The 17,083-nt window shown below is 43.5% G+C and overlaps 1 protein-coding gene across 4 annotated transcripts in view; it reads right to left on the bottom strand.

Annotated features, from left to right (window-relative positions):
• PLPPR1 (phospholipid phosphatase related 1) overlaps positions 1–17,083 on the bottom strand; it is a 201,517-nt gene that overhangs the window by 60,970 nt on the left and 123,464 nt on the right. For all 4 annotated transcript variants that reach the window (XM_054032378.1, XM_054032377.1, XM_054032374.1 and 1 more), the window contains exon 3: positions 2,417–2,605. In XM_054032378.1, coding sequence (XP_053888353.1) covers positions 2,417–2,605 — 189 coding nt within the window. The remainder of the gene's footprint in view (positions 1–2,416; positions 2,606–17,083) is intronic.

A 17,083-nucleotide genomic window follows, 5' to 3' on the forward strand; every position in this document is an offset into this window, starting at 1 on the left:
TGCATAGAAAGAGCTGCTAGGAGTGGGAATGCGGGCCTGTTGCCTGAGTGTACTGGGGGTGGGTAGGAAATGGTGGCCCGGAAAGAAATGGGTGTGGATGTCTTAGAAATGTATTGAACTCACTCAGATCAAACCATTTGTGAAAGTAGAATGAATTATATTGTAGAAGTAGAATGAATTAATGAAATGCTGTATGTTCCTTTAAAGCAGGAATGAGGAATGTTGAGATAAAGTTGTCAGGAAGAGGAACATTAAGGTATTGAACAATGGGTCCACTTAAACTGATGGTGGGACATTAACAGGAGATTGGTGAGAGTTAATAAGGACATGAGATATGTGTCTAGACCCAGGTAAACTTATCAGTTCTGCTCCTTTTGTAATCTTGTTAATTTCGCGCCCTTTTCTCAGTATAAATAAGGTGGTTTGAGCCTTGTATGGGGCTCACATTTTCTGGGTGTGTTAGCAGAGCGCCTTTGCTAATAAACAGAGTGGTCTGACAAATTGTGAGTCCTGAGTCTGACTTTGACACGTTGAAGTTTGAAGAAATGAGACAGCCCCTGGCACATGCTTTGTTTCGGGATTAGCTGGGAAAGAGAACCCAGTGCTAGACACCAGAATATACTGAATATGAGACAAAACAGGCTTCAGATGGCTGGTCCAATAGCTCTGAGTTTGACTCCCAGGCCTGATCTTCCATTCCCTGGGCTGGCAAGGGCTATGTATGCTACAATGGCAGCAGAAGGACATCACATTAGTGTGTGATTGAGGAAGGATCAGCTCTGAAGGACTCCAAAGATAACCCCACTCAGCCTTTCTTGGCCAAGGAAGGTAGCTGAGGGCCCCTGAGGAAAGAAAGCTCTGTCACTGACCTTTGAGGTGGAGGGAAAATGTTCCCCCAGTGAAACAACATTTAAAATGCCACAGCAACTTTGTCCTGCTCACATGAAGACTCCCAAGGGAAAAAGTTCCCAGAGAGCAGCATTGTACTAATACTTGGCCATCTCATGCCAGAACCTGTTCCCCTGAAGTCAAAGACAAGTCTCCCATTGAGTTCAATTGTGCAGTATCAAATCCATAGCGAGGACTGCATTAAACCTCCCTGTCCAAACACTGCTTTCCAAAAGCTACTTCCCTAGATGGCACAAAATGCATTTTGGTGGGAAAGGATGGGTGTAAAGCAACAACATTCCCTGGTCTCAATGCAACTCCTTCATTTGCAAACCCTGAAATTGGTGCAGCATTAAGTGAACTCGACCAAGTCAAATTACCTATTGAGCTTGGAGTGCTAATGCAGAAAATAAAACTGCTAGTAAGGAATATTTTCAAAAGTGCCTAAGGGAATTAGACATAAAAGTCCCATTGGCTTTCAGTAGGACTTGGGCACCTAAATCCCTTAGCCACTTTTGAAAGTCTTCCTCTTATATTTCTGATTATTTTTTGTATTGTCTGTGTCTGCTATTAGTTCAATTACGATCCCAAAGTTGCAATAGACTAAAAAGAAACCCCAAGAAATTTAATGACATACACTTCTGCAATCGCCCATCTTAAAGATTCACATATACGAGTTAATAACTTTGCAGGAAAAAAGACACACAAATGGATAATATCTAATTAAATTGCATTCATTTAGCTAGATTATTAACAAAGCTGGCTATTAATTATATTTGTTATTTTTTGTGCACAAAAAGAAGAAACACAATGTTGTCAGGTTAGAGTGACTTTAAGAAGCAGTTTAGAGCTTTTGGTGTCCTGCAACTTGAAAACAGCTTTAGCATGGGGGCTGTTTTTATTGTTTTGTGGGATCATAAAAGAAAAATAGGTAAAGAAGAGAGTTCACTATGTGTGCGTGAGAGAGAGTGACACACATAAAAATAAAGTACTCCTCTTCTTTTTGCGGATACAGACTAATATGGTTGCTACTCTGAAACCTGTCATAAAAATAAAGCACATTTGCACTTGTCAATAACTAGAAACTGTTATAGAGCAGTTTTCCCCTCATCTGAGCCCTCAGCAGTCCTTTCAGAAAAGCAGCAAATAGTCCTGGCTGTATCATTTCAGATCTGATTCAAATCTTATTACGGTTATTTTATTGCCAAGAACACATAATCTTTGCATTTGGGGCCTCTCTGGAAACCATGCAGTTCATAGCCAACTATTAAAGTGAGCTAGTTACTGTACATTCTTAAACTGAAGGCAGCTTCATCTTGCTTTTTTTTAAGTATTAGAATTAACCAGAACCTCTGTGGATAACTGATGTGGATTTTATGAGTCTGCTCTCTTTGTTTTGCCACAACAGAAACATACATCAACTACAGTTGAAAAGAAGAGAGGGGAAAAGGAAAAATCAGGGATTACAGGGATTTTTTCTTTCTTTTTCTGCATCAGCATTGAAGAATGAAAGTGTTTTTATACTTACAATAGCTGTCGGGGTCGAAGCCAGCACACAATACAGCACCAGAGGTGAAATAAAGCTCTCGTCCTCCGTTCCTGGGTAAGGCTTCATCAAATCTCCATCCTGACAGAAGAAACCCTGGATATGCACCTGGAAAGTGTCAGTGCACTCGAAGTAGTAGGCGAGCAGAACGGTCCCAGCCATGATGACAAGCTGAAAATACAGCATGGTCACACAGAGACATTAGTTGCTGTTTAGCAGATGCAGCTGTGTCTCTGAGCTACTTTAGTCCCACGGAATATCCTCCCTCCATCACCCCAACAGCTCTTCCAGTATTGCTCTGTGTGTGTGTCTCTCTCTCTCTCGCTCTCTGCTTTGTAACATCTGTTACATAAACCTTTTGGCAAACGACACTAATGAATGTCTCAGATCGAAGTGGGTCTGCAGCATGGCTCACAGAGGGACTGGCGCTTTGGCGGCTACTTTATCAAAAGGCGTACGAGTGTCACCAGCAGCGACGTTCCATGCAAACTAACAGGACAGCAGGCAGCACCATAGACTTTGGCGGCAACAACCTAAAAATCAGCGCATACTGGCGGGGGGTGAGGGGTGGGGAGGGGGCTTTTGAAAGAACAAGGGTTGTGGGGACCAAAAGCCGGCGGAATTCAGCGAGGGCAGGGGAGAGTATATACCGTGCTAGTCCAATGAAGCCCCGTGTGGCCCAGAATGGGGACTACTCTCCAGGTAAAGCACAATCTCGAGTTTGCCTTTTCATGGAGCTGCCACTTAGAAGGGAAACTTTAAAAATCTATTCAGGAGGAGCCCAAAATCTGCCAAGGGGAACAATGGACCCAGCCTGCTTCCCAGACCCAGCAGCAAATTCTGTGACCACTTCTCTGCTCCGGGCTTCACGCTTTCTACAGCCCCTCCTTCCCTTTCCTAGCAAACTTTTGTACTACTAGGATCCCTTTCAGGGTCTGCTCCAGCATAGACCCTGGGCTGAGTCAGGTCCTTCAAACATGCTTATTGCACCAGGATCCATCCTAGTCTCATTTTTTGTTTCACTGTAATGTTTGATAATGTATTGCTGGTGAACTCTGCTGGCTTGGCAGCCCTGGAGACTGAAGCCTTCTATTTATCCCCAAACAGATCTGACAGGGCCACAGCAGTGTAAGCTCCTCCCCAAATTGCTGACCCCCACTTCCCTCAGCCCTGACCAGGAGGGATTATGCCACAGAAGTGAGAGGATAAACCAGGGGTTCTCAAACTGGGGGTCGCAAGGCTATTACGTGGTGGGTCACGAGCTGTCAACTTCCACCCCAAGCCCCGCTTTGCCTCCTGCATTTATAATGGTGTTAAATATGTAAAAAGTGTTTTTAATTTATAAGGAGGGTCACACTCAGAGGCTTGCTATGTGAAAGAGGTCACCAGTACAAAAGTTTGAGAACCACTGGGATAAACCCATTCGCTGCTTGGCCTCTTTGCCAGCTTGCAATGGGACCGATTAAGCACAACAACCTGTATCCAGCACATCATTTTTTTAACATTATCATGTTGTCTTGTGAAGACATTAAAGGCGCCACAAAATGCTCTTTTCCTTTGTATGATTGATCACCAATCAGAGCTATTCAGGAGCAAAAGCTGGCTAGTCCAAAGCCGGACCGCTAGAGGCACCATTCAGTACAAAGCAGGCCTGATTCTTCATCACCCTGCACGGTGTGTAGCCCATGAACACATGCTGACCTGGTGGCATTTCACACCCACTTTGTACCGCCATAAATGCCTGCACAAGGTGCAGAGCAACAAAAATTCAAAATCCAGGATCCTGTTTACAATCATCTTTCACAATGGAGGCACATTAGCTGTGCGTATGTTTCAAGAGGTGTCGTGAATGCAAAGCTACTTACTTAGTAGTCAGCTAGGGAAAAAAATCAGGGCAGGAATAAAACCCAAATCTTAATTTGTCTTTTTTTTTTTTTTAAAGTCACTTTGCAATGGGTTAAAAATATAGTGTTGCAAGATTATAGGAAGAGCCATTTAATATACCCCTCTTGCAATTCTTCCACAAAGAGCCATTTACAAGATGTTTGTGCATCTATCTAGCTCCTGGCCTGACCTTGAGTCTAGATGCCTCTGACATTAAAAAGTTTATTGAAAGTTAGGAAAAGTGATGATTCAGTAGGGTCATTATGACCTATGTGTTTTGTAAAAGTTAGTTATAAAAGATTAGCTAATAGAGTGTACTTTGGAGCAGTCCTCTGAAGCCATCTTGAGAGATGTTTTTCTTGATACCCTTTCTCCGCGGTGGGTGAGCAACTGTCCACTGTGAACCTGTTGTTAATTACTCAATACCGTTCCAGATGTTAGGTAAATATCTGGGATGTTCTAAACCTATTGCTTATGTTTGTGTGGGCTTGGAAGCGGTGGCTGCTGGGCCGGAAGCCCAGTTCTGAAGGACCGCCGCCAGCAGCAGCAGCACAGAAGTAAGGATGGCATGGTATGGTATTGCCACCCTTACTTCCACGCTGCTGCCTTCAGAGGTGGGTGGCCAGAGAGTGGTGGCTGCTGACCAAAGACCTAGCTCAGAAAGCCACAGCACAGAAGTAAGGGTGGCAATACCATATCATGCCATCCTTACTTCTGCGCTGCTGCTGGTGGCGGCTCTGCCTTCAGAACTGGGCTCCCGGCCCAGCAGCCGCCGCTCTCTGGCCAACCAGCTCTGAAGGCATTGCCACTGCCAGCAGCAGCGCAGAAGTAAGGGTAGCAGTACTGCAATTACTCTACAAGAACCTTGTAACACCCCCCGCTTCCCCCCCCACAAAACTCCCTTTTGGGTCAGGACCCCTACAATGACAACACCGTGAAATTTCAGATATAAATATCTGAAATCATGAAATTTATGATTTTTTAAATCCTATGACTGTGAAAGTGACCCAAATGGACCATGAATTTGGTAGGTCCCTAATTATAAGGATTAATTACCAAATTTCCTTCCATTTGAGTAAGCCTTTAAAAAAGAGGCTATGTTGTTACCGGGGTTTTCAGAACCCCCAACAGGGGCAACTAAACTATTTTGCTCTAGGTGGTGTTAAGAATAAATCAACAAGAACTCAGTGATTCTGTCTGATCAAGGATTAAATGCAAGTCAGCATGCTCTTGTCTAACACTGCAGTTTATTAGATTTAAGCCCACACAAACATAAGCAATAGGTTTAGAACATCCCAGATATTTACCTAACATCTGGAACAGTATTGAGTAATTAACAACAGGTTCTCAGTGGACAGTTGCTCACCCACCGCGGAGAAAGGGTATCAAGAAAAACATCTCTCAAGATGGCTTCAGAGGACTGCTCCAAAGTACACTCTATTAGCTAATCTTTTATAACTAACTTTTACAAAACACATAGGTCATAATGACCCTACTGAATCATCACTTTTCCTAACTTTCAATAAACTTTCTAATGTCAGAGGCATCTAGACTCAAGGTCAGGCCAGGAGCTAGATCGATGCACAAACAGCTTGTAAATGGCTCTTTGTGGAAGTGTCCAGTTATGCCCACCGGATGCTGCAAGCTTATATGAGTTCATCAATTTAACAAATAAATTGATATGTACCAGGCTTGTTATCCCAAAGGGAGTCTGCCACACTTCAAACCAAACGCACTGCTTCAGGTAGAATAAACAAACAAATTTATTAACTACAAAAGACAGATTTTAAGTGATTATAAGTCACAGCACAACAAGTCAGATTTGGTCAAATGAAATGAAAGCAAAACACATTCTAAGCTGATCTTAACACTTTCAATGCTCTTACAAACTTCGATGCCTCTCACCACAGGTTGGCTGGTTGCCCTTCAGCCAGGCTCTCCCCTTTGATCAGCGCTTCAGTTGCTTGGTGGTGGTGGTTGTAGATGGAGATGGAAGAGAGAGAGCATGGCAAACGTCTCTCCCTTTTATCATGTTCTTTCTTCCCTCTTGGCTTTGCCCCCCCTCTTCAGGGTCAGGTGAGCATTACCTCATCGCAGTCCCAAACTGACCAAAGGAAGGGGGTGACTCACTCGAGAGTCCAACAGATTCTTTGTTGCTGCCTAGGCCAGTGTCTTTTGTTCCTGTGAGGCTGGGCTGGGTTTGTCCCATACCTGCCCTGATGAGGTGTGATCTGCCCCTCTGCTCCTGGAGAGTTTTGCCTGGGCCTGTTTTAAGCCATGAGGACACATTTTCAGCCTTGTAACTATATACATGAAATTACAACCTATAACATTACTATAAGAACAATGCTCAGTGAGCCTTCCGAAGACACCCGACATGACAAACTTTGTATTGGATACTACACAATCATATTATAAGGATGAAAATGGGGGTGCAGAGTGTTCCCCCGAGGTACAGAGTGTCACAGAGTGACAGTCCTTAAATCTGAGACTTTACAATAAATCACCTTGCAGCCAATGAGAGCTAAGCCATCTGCTTTACCAGAAATCCACATAACTGACAAAGGAGCAAGTCTCCCCAGAGATCTGAAAACAACGAAGATGCTCACCACTTTATTGCCCCACTAACGCAGCCTTCTAGGAGAGGAACTAACTCTACATGAATTGGGGACACCCTTCCCTGTTGAAAGCTGACATCGATCACTAGGATAGGAATTGATGAAATGCCAGTGCTATAGTTCAGATCTTCACCTCCATCTGCAAGGGGAGATCTGCATTGCACAGAAGGCAAGGAGGGAGAAGTGCCAGCTTTGTAGTATTGTTTTTCTCTTCTCACTAGATACCCCATCGCCCTAGGAATCAGCATTGACACTAGGACAGTAGGTAGAAGGGGGGGATGGGTTGGATTGTCTTCTACTCTATGTGCATCTTACCACCCAGTGATATATCCACTTAACACTTATAGAGTCAATATTAACCCAAGTGCTCCCCCTTCCACCTGACAGAATCCAGCACAATGGGGAATTCCAAGCACAGTGGCTGGTGGCTGAGCTCTGGCACCGCAGGAAGCAAATGAGCCAAGAGAACCAGAGGGGTTGCACAACACGGGGCCTTGGCATGGGCAGTTCTTGTATCGTCAGCTTGCACAAAATCCTCTTTCAGCGTTGGAAGCTGCACCCTCATTTGTTCTGCAAAAGGAGGGGCATGCTTCCTGTTCCTCAGAGTTTCCTGTGTCTGGTTTGTGTTCTCCATCTGCTCAGGGCAAGAACCACCTCTTCTCCTGGGTCTTGTACAGCACCAATCACTCTGTTAGCATTTAATGAGTAATACATGATAACTACAAGGGGAGTTTAGGCAGCAAATAAATAAAATAAAATAAAATAAATAATAATCATCATCATCCAACCTAGCATGAGGACAGGAGACTGGAATTAACATTCTACTTCTGTGAAAGGAGCCATGAGATATTTCATTTTAAATGGCCACAAGTGATCAGGATTTCTATTTACATCTCTTCAGAAAAGCAGCATTCCAGTGGCACAGCACCCCTAGCATCATATTCAGGGACTGACCCATTACGAAGAGCATCTACTGACTGAAATACAATTTCTCTAGCCACTCGGTGGTCTCCTAAGTACTGATCCAGTCTGAAATTGCTTACCTAATGAATCTGATGATAATATGAAGACTCCACAAAGTGCACTAGAGACTTTGTTGTTCCTATTAATTTTATTAAGGTACTCAGATATTTTGGTGATGGGCAGCACATATAACCCTAAGATCCATCTAACTCTAATAATCGTTATTTAAAAAGTGAAACCACACTTTAAAATACACATGCCAACCTAGCCTCCATATCAAGATGACTAATTAGAGCATGACTCATCCTAATAAATATTTGCCATTTGCTAACTTGCCATTCTGTTTGCACGTTGCAAATAAAATGGCTTTTAAAGATTCTGTCCATTATTTCATTTGTCTTGCTTAGTGTACTAATGTGCTACACTTTTAAAAGAAATGTATTAATCAATTTAATTCCAAAATGGAATAAAAGGCCACATAAATTACTGCCATGGTTTTCAAATCTACAAACTCCTCTCCCTTTAAAATGTGCTGCCCCATTCTGGGCTTTAACGCTGCCTAACTTCTATTGATAGCCAACCAGTCCCTTTGAAAATCCCAGCCTCAGGCCTAGTATCCAGAATGGAGATTCCAAGCTTGAAAGCTAGTACAACCCCTTCCCCGTGTCCACAGCCCACCCCTCAGAAATAACCTGTCTATTTACCAAACCATGGAAATCTGACATTCTCTTTGTCTGTGTCAAAGAGGGGATTATTTCAAAGATAGCTGACAAGGAAGTCAATATTTATCGAAGATATCAGCCTCAAAGATCCGCTGCCTTAATTATTGTTGTTATAGCTATGATAGCATGTAGGGGCACCAATTAAGAGCAAGGCCACATAGTGCTACGCTCAATGCACTATGAGGAATACCTACCCAGGTTTTGGTAGAGTTTTTGGACCAATGTAATTGTATCTGTTTTAGAAAGAGATACTTAAACTGGTGCAGCTCTTAGTTTCATAGATTCATAGATTCATAGATTATAGGACTGGAAGGGACCTCGAGAGGTCATCGAGTCCAGTCCCCTGCCCGCATGGCAGGACCAAATACTGTCTAGACCATCCCTGATAGGCATTTATCTAACCTACTCTTAAATGTCTCCAGAGACGGAGATTCCACAACCTCCCTAGGCAATTTGTTCCAGTGTTTAACCACCCTGACAGTTAGGAACTTTTTCCTAATGTCCAACCTAGACCTCCCTTGCTGCAGTTTAAACCCATTGTTTCTGGTTCTATCCTTAGAGGCTAAGGTGAACAAGTTCTCTCCCTCCTCCTTATGACACCCTTTTAGATACCTGAAAACTGCTATCATGTCCCCTCTCAGTCTTCTCTTTTCCAAACTAAACAAACCCAATTCTTTCAGCCTTCCTTCATAGGTCATGTTCTCAAGACCTTTAATCATTCTTGTTGTTCTTCTTTGGACCCTTTCCAATTTCTCCACATCTTTTTTAAAATGCGGCGCCCAGAACTGGACACAATACTCCAGCTGAGGCCTAACCAGAGCAGAGTAGAGCGGAAGAATGACTTCTCGTGTCTTGCTCACAACACACCTGTTAATACATCCCAGAATCATGTTTGCTTTTTTTGCAACAGCATCACACTGTTGACTCATATTTAGCTTGTGGTCCACTATAACCCCTAGATCCCTTTCTGCCGTACTCCTTCCTAGATAGTCTTTTCCCATTCTGTATGTGTGAAATTGATTTTTCCTTCCTAAGTGGAGCACTTTCAATTTGTCTTTGTTAAACTTCATCCTGTTTAACTCAGACCATTTCTCCAATTTGTCCAGATCATTTTGAATTATGACCCTGTCCTCCAAAGTAGTTGCAATCCCTCCCAGTTTGGTATCATCCGCAAACTTAATAAGCGTACTTTCTATGCCAATATCTAAGTCGTTGATGAAGATATTGAACAGAGCCGGTCCCAAATCAGACCCCTGCAGTACCCCACTCGTTACGCCTTTCCAGCAGGATTGGGAACCATTAATAACAACTCTCTGAGTACGGTTATCCAGCCAGTTATGCACCCACCTTATAGTAGCCCCATCTAAATTGTATTTGCCTAGTTTATCGATAAGAATATCATGCGAGACCGTATCAAATGCCTTACTAAAGTCTAGGTATACCACATCCACCGCTTCACCCTTATCCACAAGGCTCATTATCCTATCAAAGAAAGCTATCAGATTGGTTTGACATGATTTGTTCTTCACAAATCCATGCTGGCTGTTCCCTATCACCTTACCACCTTCCAAGTGTTTGCAGATGATTTCCTTAATTACTTGCTCCATTATCTTCCCTGGCACAGAAGTTAAACTAACTGGTCTGTAGTTTCCTGGGTTGTTTTTATTTCCCTTTTTATAGATGGGCACTATATTTGCCCTTTTCCAGTCTTCTGGAATCTCTCCCGTCTCCCATGACTTTCCAAAGATAATAGCTAGAGGCTCAGATACCTCCTCTATTAGCTCCTTGAGTATTCTAGGATGCATTTCATCAGGCCCGGGTGACTTGCAGGCATCTAACTTTTCTAAGTGATTTTTAACTTGTTCTTTTTTTTTTTAGTTGGTTACAGTGACACTCATATAAAGGTGCTTATATTATTTCATGAGCTTTACCTATATAAGCACCTTTGTCCTGCTCTAAAACTTTCCAAACTGATATCATTACATCGGTACAACATGTGCATTTAGACCAACCTTACAAGACAGTCCTGCTCCAAAGGGCGCATAGCTAACCAGACAAGAGTAACAATGTGTTGGAGTGTTATCATGCTTATTTTACAGGTGGGGAATAGAGTGACAGAGATTAAATGACTTGCCCAAGGCCATATGTAGTTGAGCCAGGTATTAAATCCAGTTCTCCCGAGTTCCGTGTCAGTGTCTTGACCACAAGACCATCCTTATTCTCTTGTGCTTTCTGGGTGTTTAAAGGACATTTGGGGAATAAGAAAAAAAGAACTGGAGCACTGAAAGGTTATTATTTTTTTTTTTCCAAATACACAATTCAAATATTGTTAATAGTAAAGCATCATGTGAGAAACCAATTCCCATTGAAACTTTCATGATTCCTTGAAATAGACAAATGTTACTGCATCCTCAATATGGACACCAAAGCCATACTGAAAGTATCTTGCATGATACTAGAGTCTGGGCTATATAATTAAATACTAATTAAAGAAAGAAAGCCAGTAATGTAGCCCCTTGTCTTTATTTTAAGGTACATTATGGACCGTACCCAAGCCCACTGAAGTCAATAGGAGTCTTTCCAGTGATTTCAATGGGCTTTGGATAAGAAAAGCCCATTGTAAATGTTTACTTCTTGCACTGTATGCGACTGTGCTGCCCCCAGACGTGCTTTACACAGTCTAGTGTTTCCCTGATTTGGTAATTAATTGAAAGAATGGAGCCTTTGGAGACTGCTGGTATTAGACTCACACCTTAAAAATAAAATGTCTATCTCTGTACAGATGTGTGCGCGCACACACACACACACACACACACACACACACACACTTTATTATAGCTGGCGCATGCAGTAATAGCTCTAATTAAGGTTGCCCGATTGTGTCCAGGCTTTGAGTCACTTTTTCAGTTGCACGTATATTACTTTTACTGATCATGCTGCTATTTTCCAGGCTGGATGTCTGCCCAAGGGTGACGTCTTTAGTAACGTTAGAGCAAGAATTACTCAGTTGCCACCTCTACATGATTTCCCCCAAACCCTGGAAAGAATTTTGTCTGACTCCGCCAAAATTCCCTTGAGAGGAAGGATGGAAGCTCTCATCCTGTCGCATCTTGATTCCTGCAACATCTTTCCTTGACAACTGCAATCTTGCTCCGTCATAGCCATTCAGAATACAGCTGCAAAGAACATTTTCCTAACCTGTCACTTAGACCATGTCACCCCCTCTTTCAATTCCTCCCCTAGCTCTCCCTTCTCCTTGGATTGAACATCAGATGCTTGTGATCACTTTAAGGGCTCTTAACAACCTATCATCTCTCATTTGCTACTGAGATATAAATTGATGCTTCCGATGTGCCAACGATACCAGCCTCCATCACCCGCTTGTTAAATTTTCAAACAAGAACCTTCATGCTTTCTCCCATGCTGCCCCTCAGGCTTGGGACGAATGACACAAACATCCATAAAACTCATTCATTATCCTCCTTCAGAGCCCTCCTTAAAACTCGTTTGCCATGATGCCTGCAAAAAGCTTGACAAAGCTTAGGCTGCTGGCGTGCTGATACCACCAATATTGTCTCATTGTTTTCTTGTACTCACCCATCTATTTGACTGTTGTCTCTTGTCTTGTACTTAGATTGTAAACACTTTGGGGCAGGGATGGTTTTTCTGTTCTGTGTTTGTACAGCACCTAGCACAGTGGGATCCTGGTCCACGTCTAGGGCTTCTAGGTGGTATGGTAATAAATAATAGCAACAGCCCAGAGTTCAGGAAACCTGGGTTCAATTCAGTGCTCCACTCTGGGCTTCTTGTGCAATTTTGATGAAGTCACTTAGGGTATGTCTACACTTTGAGATGGGGTTATAGTTCCCAGCTCAGATATACCCACACTAGCTCTGATTGAAAGACAGTGGGTAGGTGAGGGTGGTGTGAGCAGCAGGACTACGTACCCCTCCAAGATGCACAGTGTGACATTGCACTCCATATGTTTTATGGAAATATACTTATGAACATGAATATAATGTAACTGGAATATGCTTTATGCAAAAGCTCTCTTGAAAGGTATCATAATAAAGGTTATAAACTACTGAATATATTCCTCCTATTTGTATGCATGTATCATTCTTGTACCTGAAGCTAGAAATATGAAGTATAACTCTGAGGTCCTCTTGTAATTAAGTGTGGGCCATTAATGGTGGTTTAGAATCTTGATGGCTCCCATTGACTAGGACAATTGGTTGTAAATGGTTTATTTACCTGAAAGCCTTCCTGTATATGTGTGGGTCAACCCAGGAAGAATGGAGACTAGGGGTCTTACAGTGACACGTGACCATGTCACATGATACTGGAATCCATCTTAATCCTTGTACTTTTCCATTGATGAAGCAGGGGTTGGGACAAGCATAGACAAAAGATTCCCACCTTGTGCCAAAGATATAAAAGGGAGTAGAACAGAACAAAGGGAAGTGCCAGTCATGAGAAAACCCCTAGTTTCCATCTAAGATGCCTGCTGGAACTAACAAGGACTGTACCAGGGGAAAGGATTGGGCCCAGACTAGGAAGGAGTCTAGTCTGTGAAAAAAGCTTATTGGAACATCTCTGAGGGTGAGATATTACCTGTAATCAGTTTCTTAATGTATTAGGCTTAGACTTGCATGTTTTTGCTTTATTTTGCTTGGTGACTTACTTTGTTCTGTCTGTTATTACTTGAAACCACTTAAAGCCTACTTTTTATACTTAATAAAATCACGTTTGTTTACTAATAAATCCAGAGTAAGTGCTTAATACCTGGGGGAGCAAACAGCTGTGCATATCTCTCTATCAGTGTTATAGAGGGCGGACAATTTATGAATGTACCCTGTATAAGGTGTATACAGAGTAGAACGGATTTATTTGGGGTTTGGATCCCATTGGGAACTGGGTGTCTGGGTGCTGGGGACAGGTAACCTGCTGAGCTGTTTTCAGTTAAATCTGCAACTTTGGGGGCACGGACCAGACCCTGGGTCTGTGTTGCAGCAGGCTAACGTGTCTGGCTCAACAAGGCAGGGTTCTGGAGTCCCGAGCTGGCAGGGAAAACGGGCTCAGAGGGAATTTCAGCACAGCAGGTGACAGTCCCAAGAGGGTCTCTGACTGAACCCGTCACACACAGCATATACTTGGAATGGCCAGCCCTTCCTGCCCTTTCCACCTACACTCTATTTTTAGTGTGCGAGCTCAGTCAGAGCTAGCATGGGAATATCTCTGAGCTGGGAATTACCGCTCCCCCCCCCCAGCTCGAAGTGTACATGTACGCACGTCTCTCCGTCTCTCCCTTCTCTGGGATAATAGCATTGCCTTGCTTCACGGGGATGTTTGCGGGGATAAATACATTAAAGATTGTGAGGCACTAAGGGTACGTCTACTCTGCAATTAGACACTTGCGGCTGGCCTGTGCCAGCTAACTCGGCTCGCTGGACTCGGGCTGTGGGGCTATTTAATTGCAGTGCAGACGTTTGAGTTTGGGCTGCAGCCCGAGCTCTGGGATCCTCCCACCTTTCGCCCCGCGAGCCTGAGTCAGCTGGCACGGACCAGCCACAGGGTTTTAACTGCACTGTAGACAGACCCTCAGATTCTGTGGTAATGGAGAATGTGCAAGTACCACGGAGAGCTCTCTCAGGAACACGCCCCAAGCGCTCCTTCCCTCACATGCAAACACAGCGTGGGCTGTAGTGGAAAGTTACAATCCACCCTTGTTTCAAGCTTATTAATTAGATTTACAGCTATTACATGACTAAGCCTAGTATGGTCATTGTGCATTATTGTTTTCTCTATGGAAAGAATTAATACCCAATAAGACTTAATCGCCTAGTAATTGTATTGCCAATTATGGTGGCCCACAACATAATCGGGTGATTTACAAGACTACAAAACATGAGACAGTTTTGTGTTTGAACTACATTCTTGTACAATGGCAGTCTGTAGAGTTCTGATGCCAAGCTTTAGAAACAGCAACTAATTTAGGCCCCAGTCTTGCAAGCTCATATACACAGGTAGATTCCTTCACCCATGTGAAGCCCCAATGCAATCAACAGGGCTCTGTACGGGTGCAGAAGTCAATACAGTACTCATGCTATCCTAATCAAGAAAACAATGAGACAATACTGGTCAGCACGATATGCCAGTGTGAGGGGCAGGATGGGAGAGAGCACAAAGGGGCTTGTTTGAAATTTAACAAGTGGATGATGGAGGATGGCATCATGGGCCTATCGGAGGCAGGAGTCAACATCCTGACAGCGAATGAGACAGGACTGGTTTGGTGTGGATAGGTCATGAAGGGCCATGAAAGTGAAGACAAGCAGCTTATGTTTGATGTGATAAAGAAGAGAGAGCTGGTGGAGGGATTCAAAGAGGGGATGACATGGTCAAAGTGCAGGCTGTGATCTATGCAGCAGTATTCTGAATGGAGATGAGTGGGACAAGGTTGCATTTGTCAAGGCCAGAGAGAAGGATGTTGCAGTAATCAAGATGAAGGATGATGAGAGCCTGGACAAGAGTTTTAGCTGTGTGGATGGGTAGGAAAGGCCATAACTAGGAGATGTTATGCCGAAAGAATCTTTGACATTGAGAGTGTTTGAGTCATTTAAAACTGCACAGGCTAAAAGTAGTATAGAATATAATTTACACTAATTTATTGGCCTAAATGATCTATTTCTAATTCAACTTCAGAGTCACGTGTTTCACATTCGGAGGTAAAGATACAACATGCTGTGTAAGTGATTGGGGCCTCTGATTGAGCTTCCGCAGGTATGTTCACCCAGCTTCAGTAGAGACATACCCTGATTGTCTCAATGAGCTCATCATGAAACACCAAAGAAGTGTCATTAACGGTCACTTTGAGCAAAGGAACAGCTTTGATAGCATCCACACTCGTTTGACGTTCCTTGTCACCCCAAACACTGCTCATCATACTGTACTTATATTCCAGTGGACTCTTTGTTCCTAGTAAATACAGAGCAAGTTCGAGGCAGTGCATCCATGTCTCTTGAAGAAACATTTCCTACTTGTCAAAAAATAATTAAATGTTTTTGTTAAAAAAAAAAACCTGGGGCAAAAAACTGTCCCTATTGAAGCCAGTGGGAGCGGTGTCACCGACTTCAATGGGACAAGGATTTCACCCTACGTCATTTCAAGCATCCTAAAGAATTTCCTGGGACACGCTATGAAAAAGTGGGACTGAGGCCTTGTCTTCACTTACCGGAGGGTCCGGCGGCACGCAATCGATGTTCTGGGATCGATTTATCGCGTCTGGTTAAGACGCGATAAATCGATCCCGGATCGATCCTGGAAGTGCTCACAGTCGGCGCCGGTACTCCAGCTCGCCGAGAGGAGTACGCGGCATCGACTGGGGGAGACTTCCTGCCGCGTCTGGACCGCGGTAAGTTCGGACTAAGGTACTTCGAATTCAGCTACGTTATTAACGTAGCTGAATTTGCGTACCTTAGTCCGAAGTGGGGACTTAGTGGGGACCAGGCCTGAGCCAGTGCTTGTAAGTAGTACAAGTTCACTTGTAGTGCAATAAGCCCATTGTCATCTAGGAAATTCATGGCATCAGTGGGCTGCAGCCATGGCCAGCTAGGACACCAAGGATGGGACTCACATCATCTGCTCCAAAAAGATGAGAGCCTAGGATGATCAGATGTCCCGATTTTATAGGGACAGTCCCGATATTTGGGGCTTTTTCTTATATAGGCTCCTATTACCCCCCACCTTCTGTCCCGATTTTTCACACTTGCTATCTGGTCACCCTAAGAGAGCCCTACTCTTTGTGCTAATGGAGAGCCTCATTTAACTCTTAGCAGCAGTGTCTTAACATGCACAGGGAAGCAGTTCGGATGTTGTCCAGAAGATGGCAGTGGCAACCATTCAAGAGTGCATAATAATACTGTATGAATTTAGCTATACAAGAGCTAATTGCCCTGGCATATGAGCACCTTGGCAACAGTTAAAACTAATGCAAACTGTAGCGCAACCTGAGGACATCTTGCCATACAGCGCATGTATCGTGTGCCCTCCCCATCCCCACACAATAAATGCAGTGGAGCAGCAAAAAGCATCATCTGTGTGTGCATGTGGTGGTAGATTCAAATCCTGTCTTAATTCGCCCCAGAGGAGATGAATATTCTCAGCCCTGTGTTTTGCAGGAAGTCAGACTAGATGATTTAATGTTCCCTTCTGGCCTTAAATGAGTCTAAATCTAACTTTCTAAAGACAGCCTGAATTTCAATATTCTGGAGGTTGACTGGTAGGAAGGAACACGTTCCAAAAACATGGATAATGAAAAAGATTGAGATAACACGATAATTACAAGTCCATCCAATCCAGATGCTGATCCAGGGAGGTTGTGGAATCTTCAGTTCTGCAGAAAAGGACCTAGGGGTTACAGTGGACAAAAAGCTGGATACAAGTCAACAGGGTGCCCTTGTTGT

This window comes from Malaclemys terrapin, chromosome 6 (assembly GCF_027887155.1).
Source record: "Malaclemys terrapin pileata isolate rMalTer1 chromosome 6, rMalTer1.hap1, whole genome shotgun sequence".
Taxonomy (NCBI): Eukaryota; Metazoa; Chordata; order Testudines; family Emydidae; genus Malaclemys; species Malaclemys terrapin.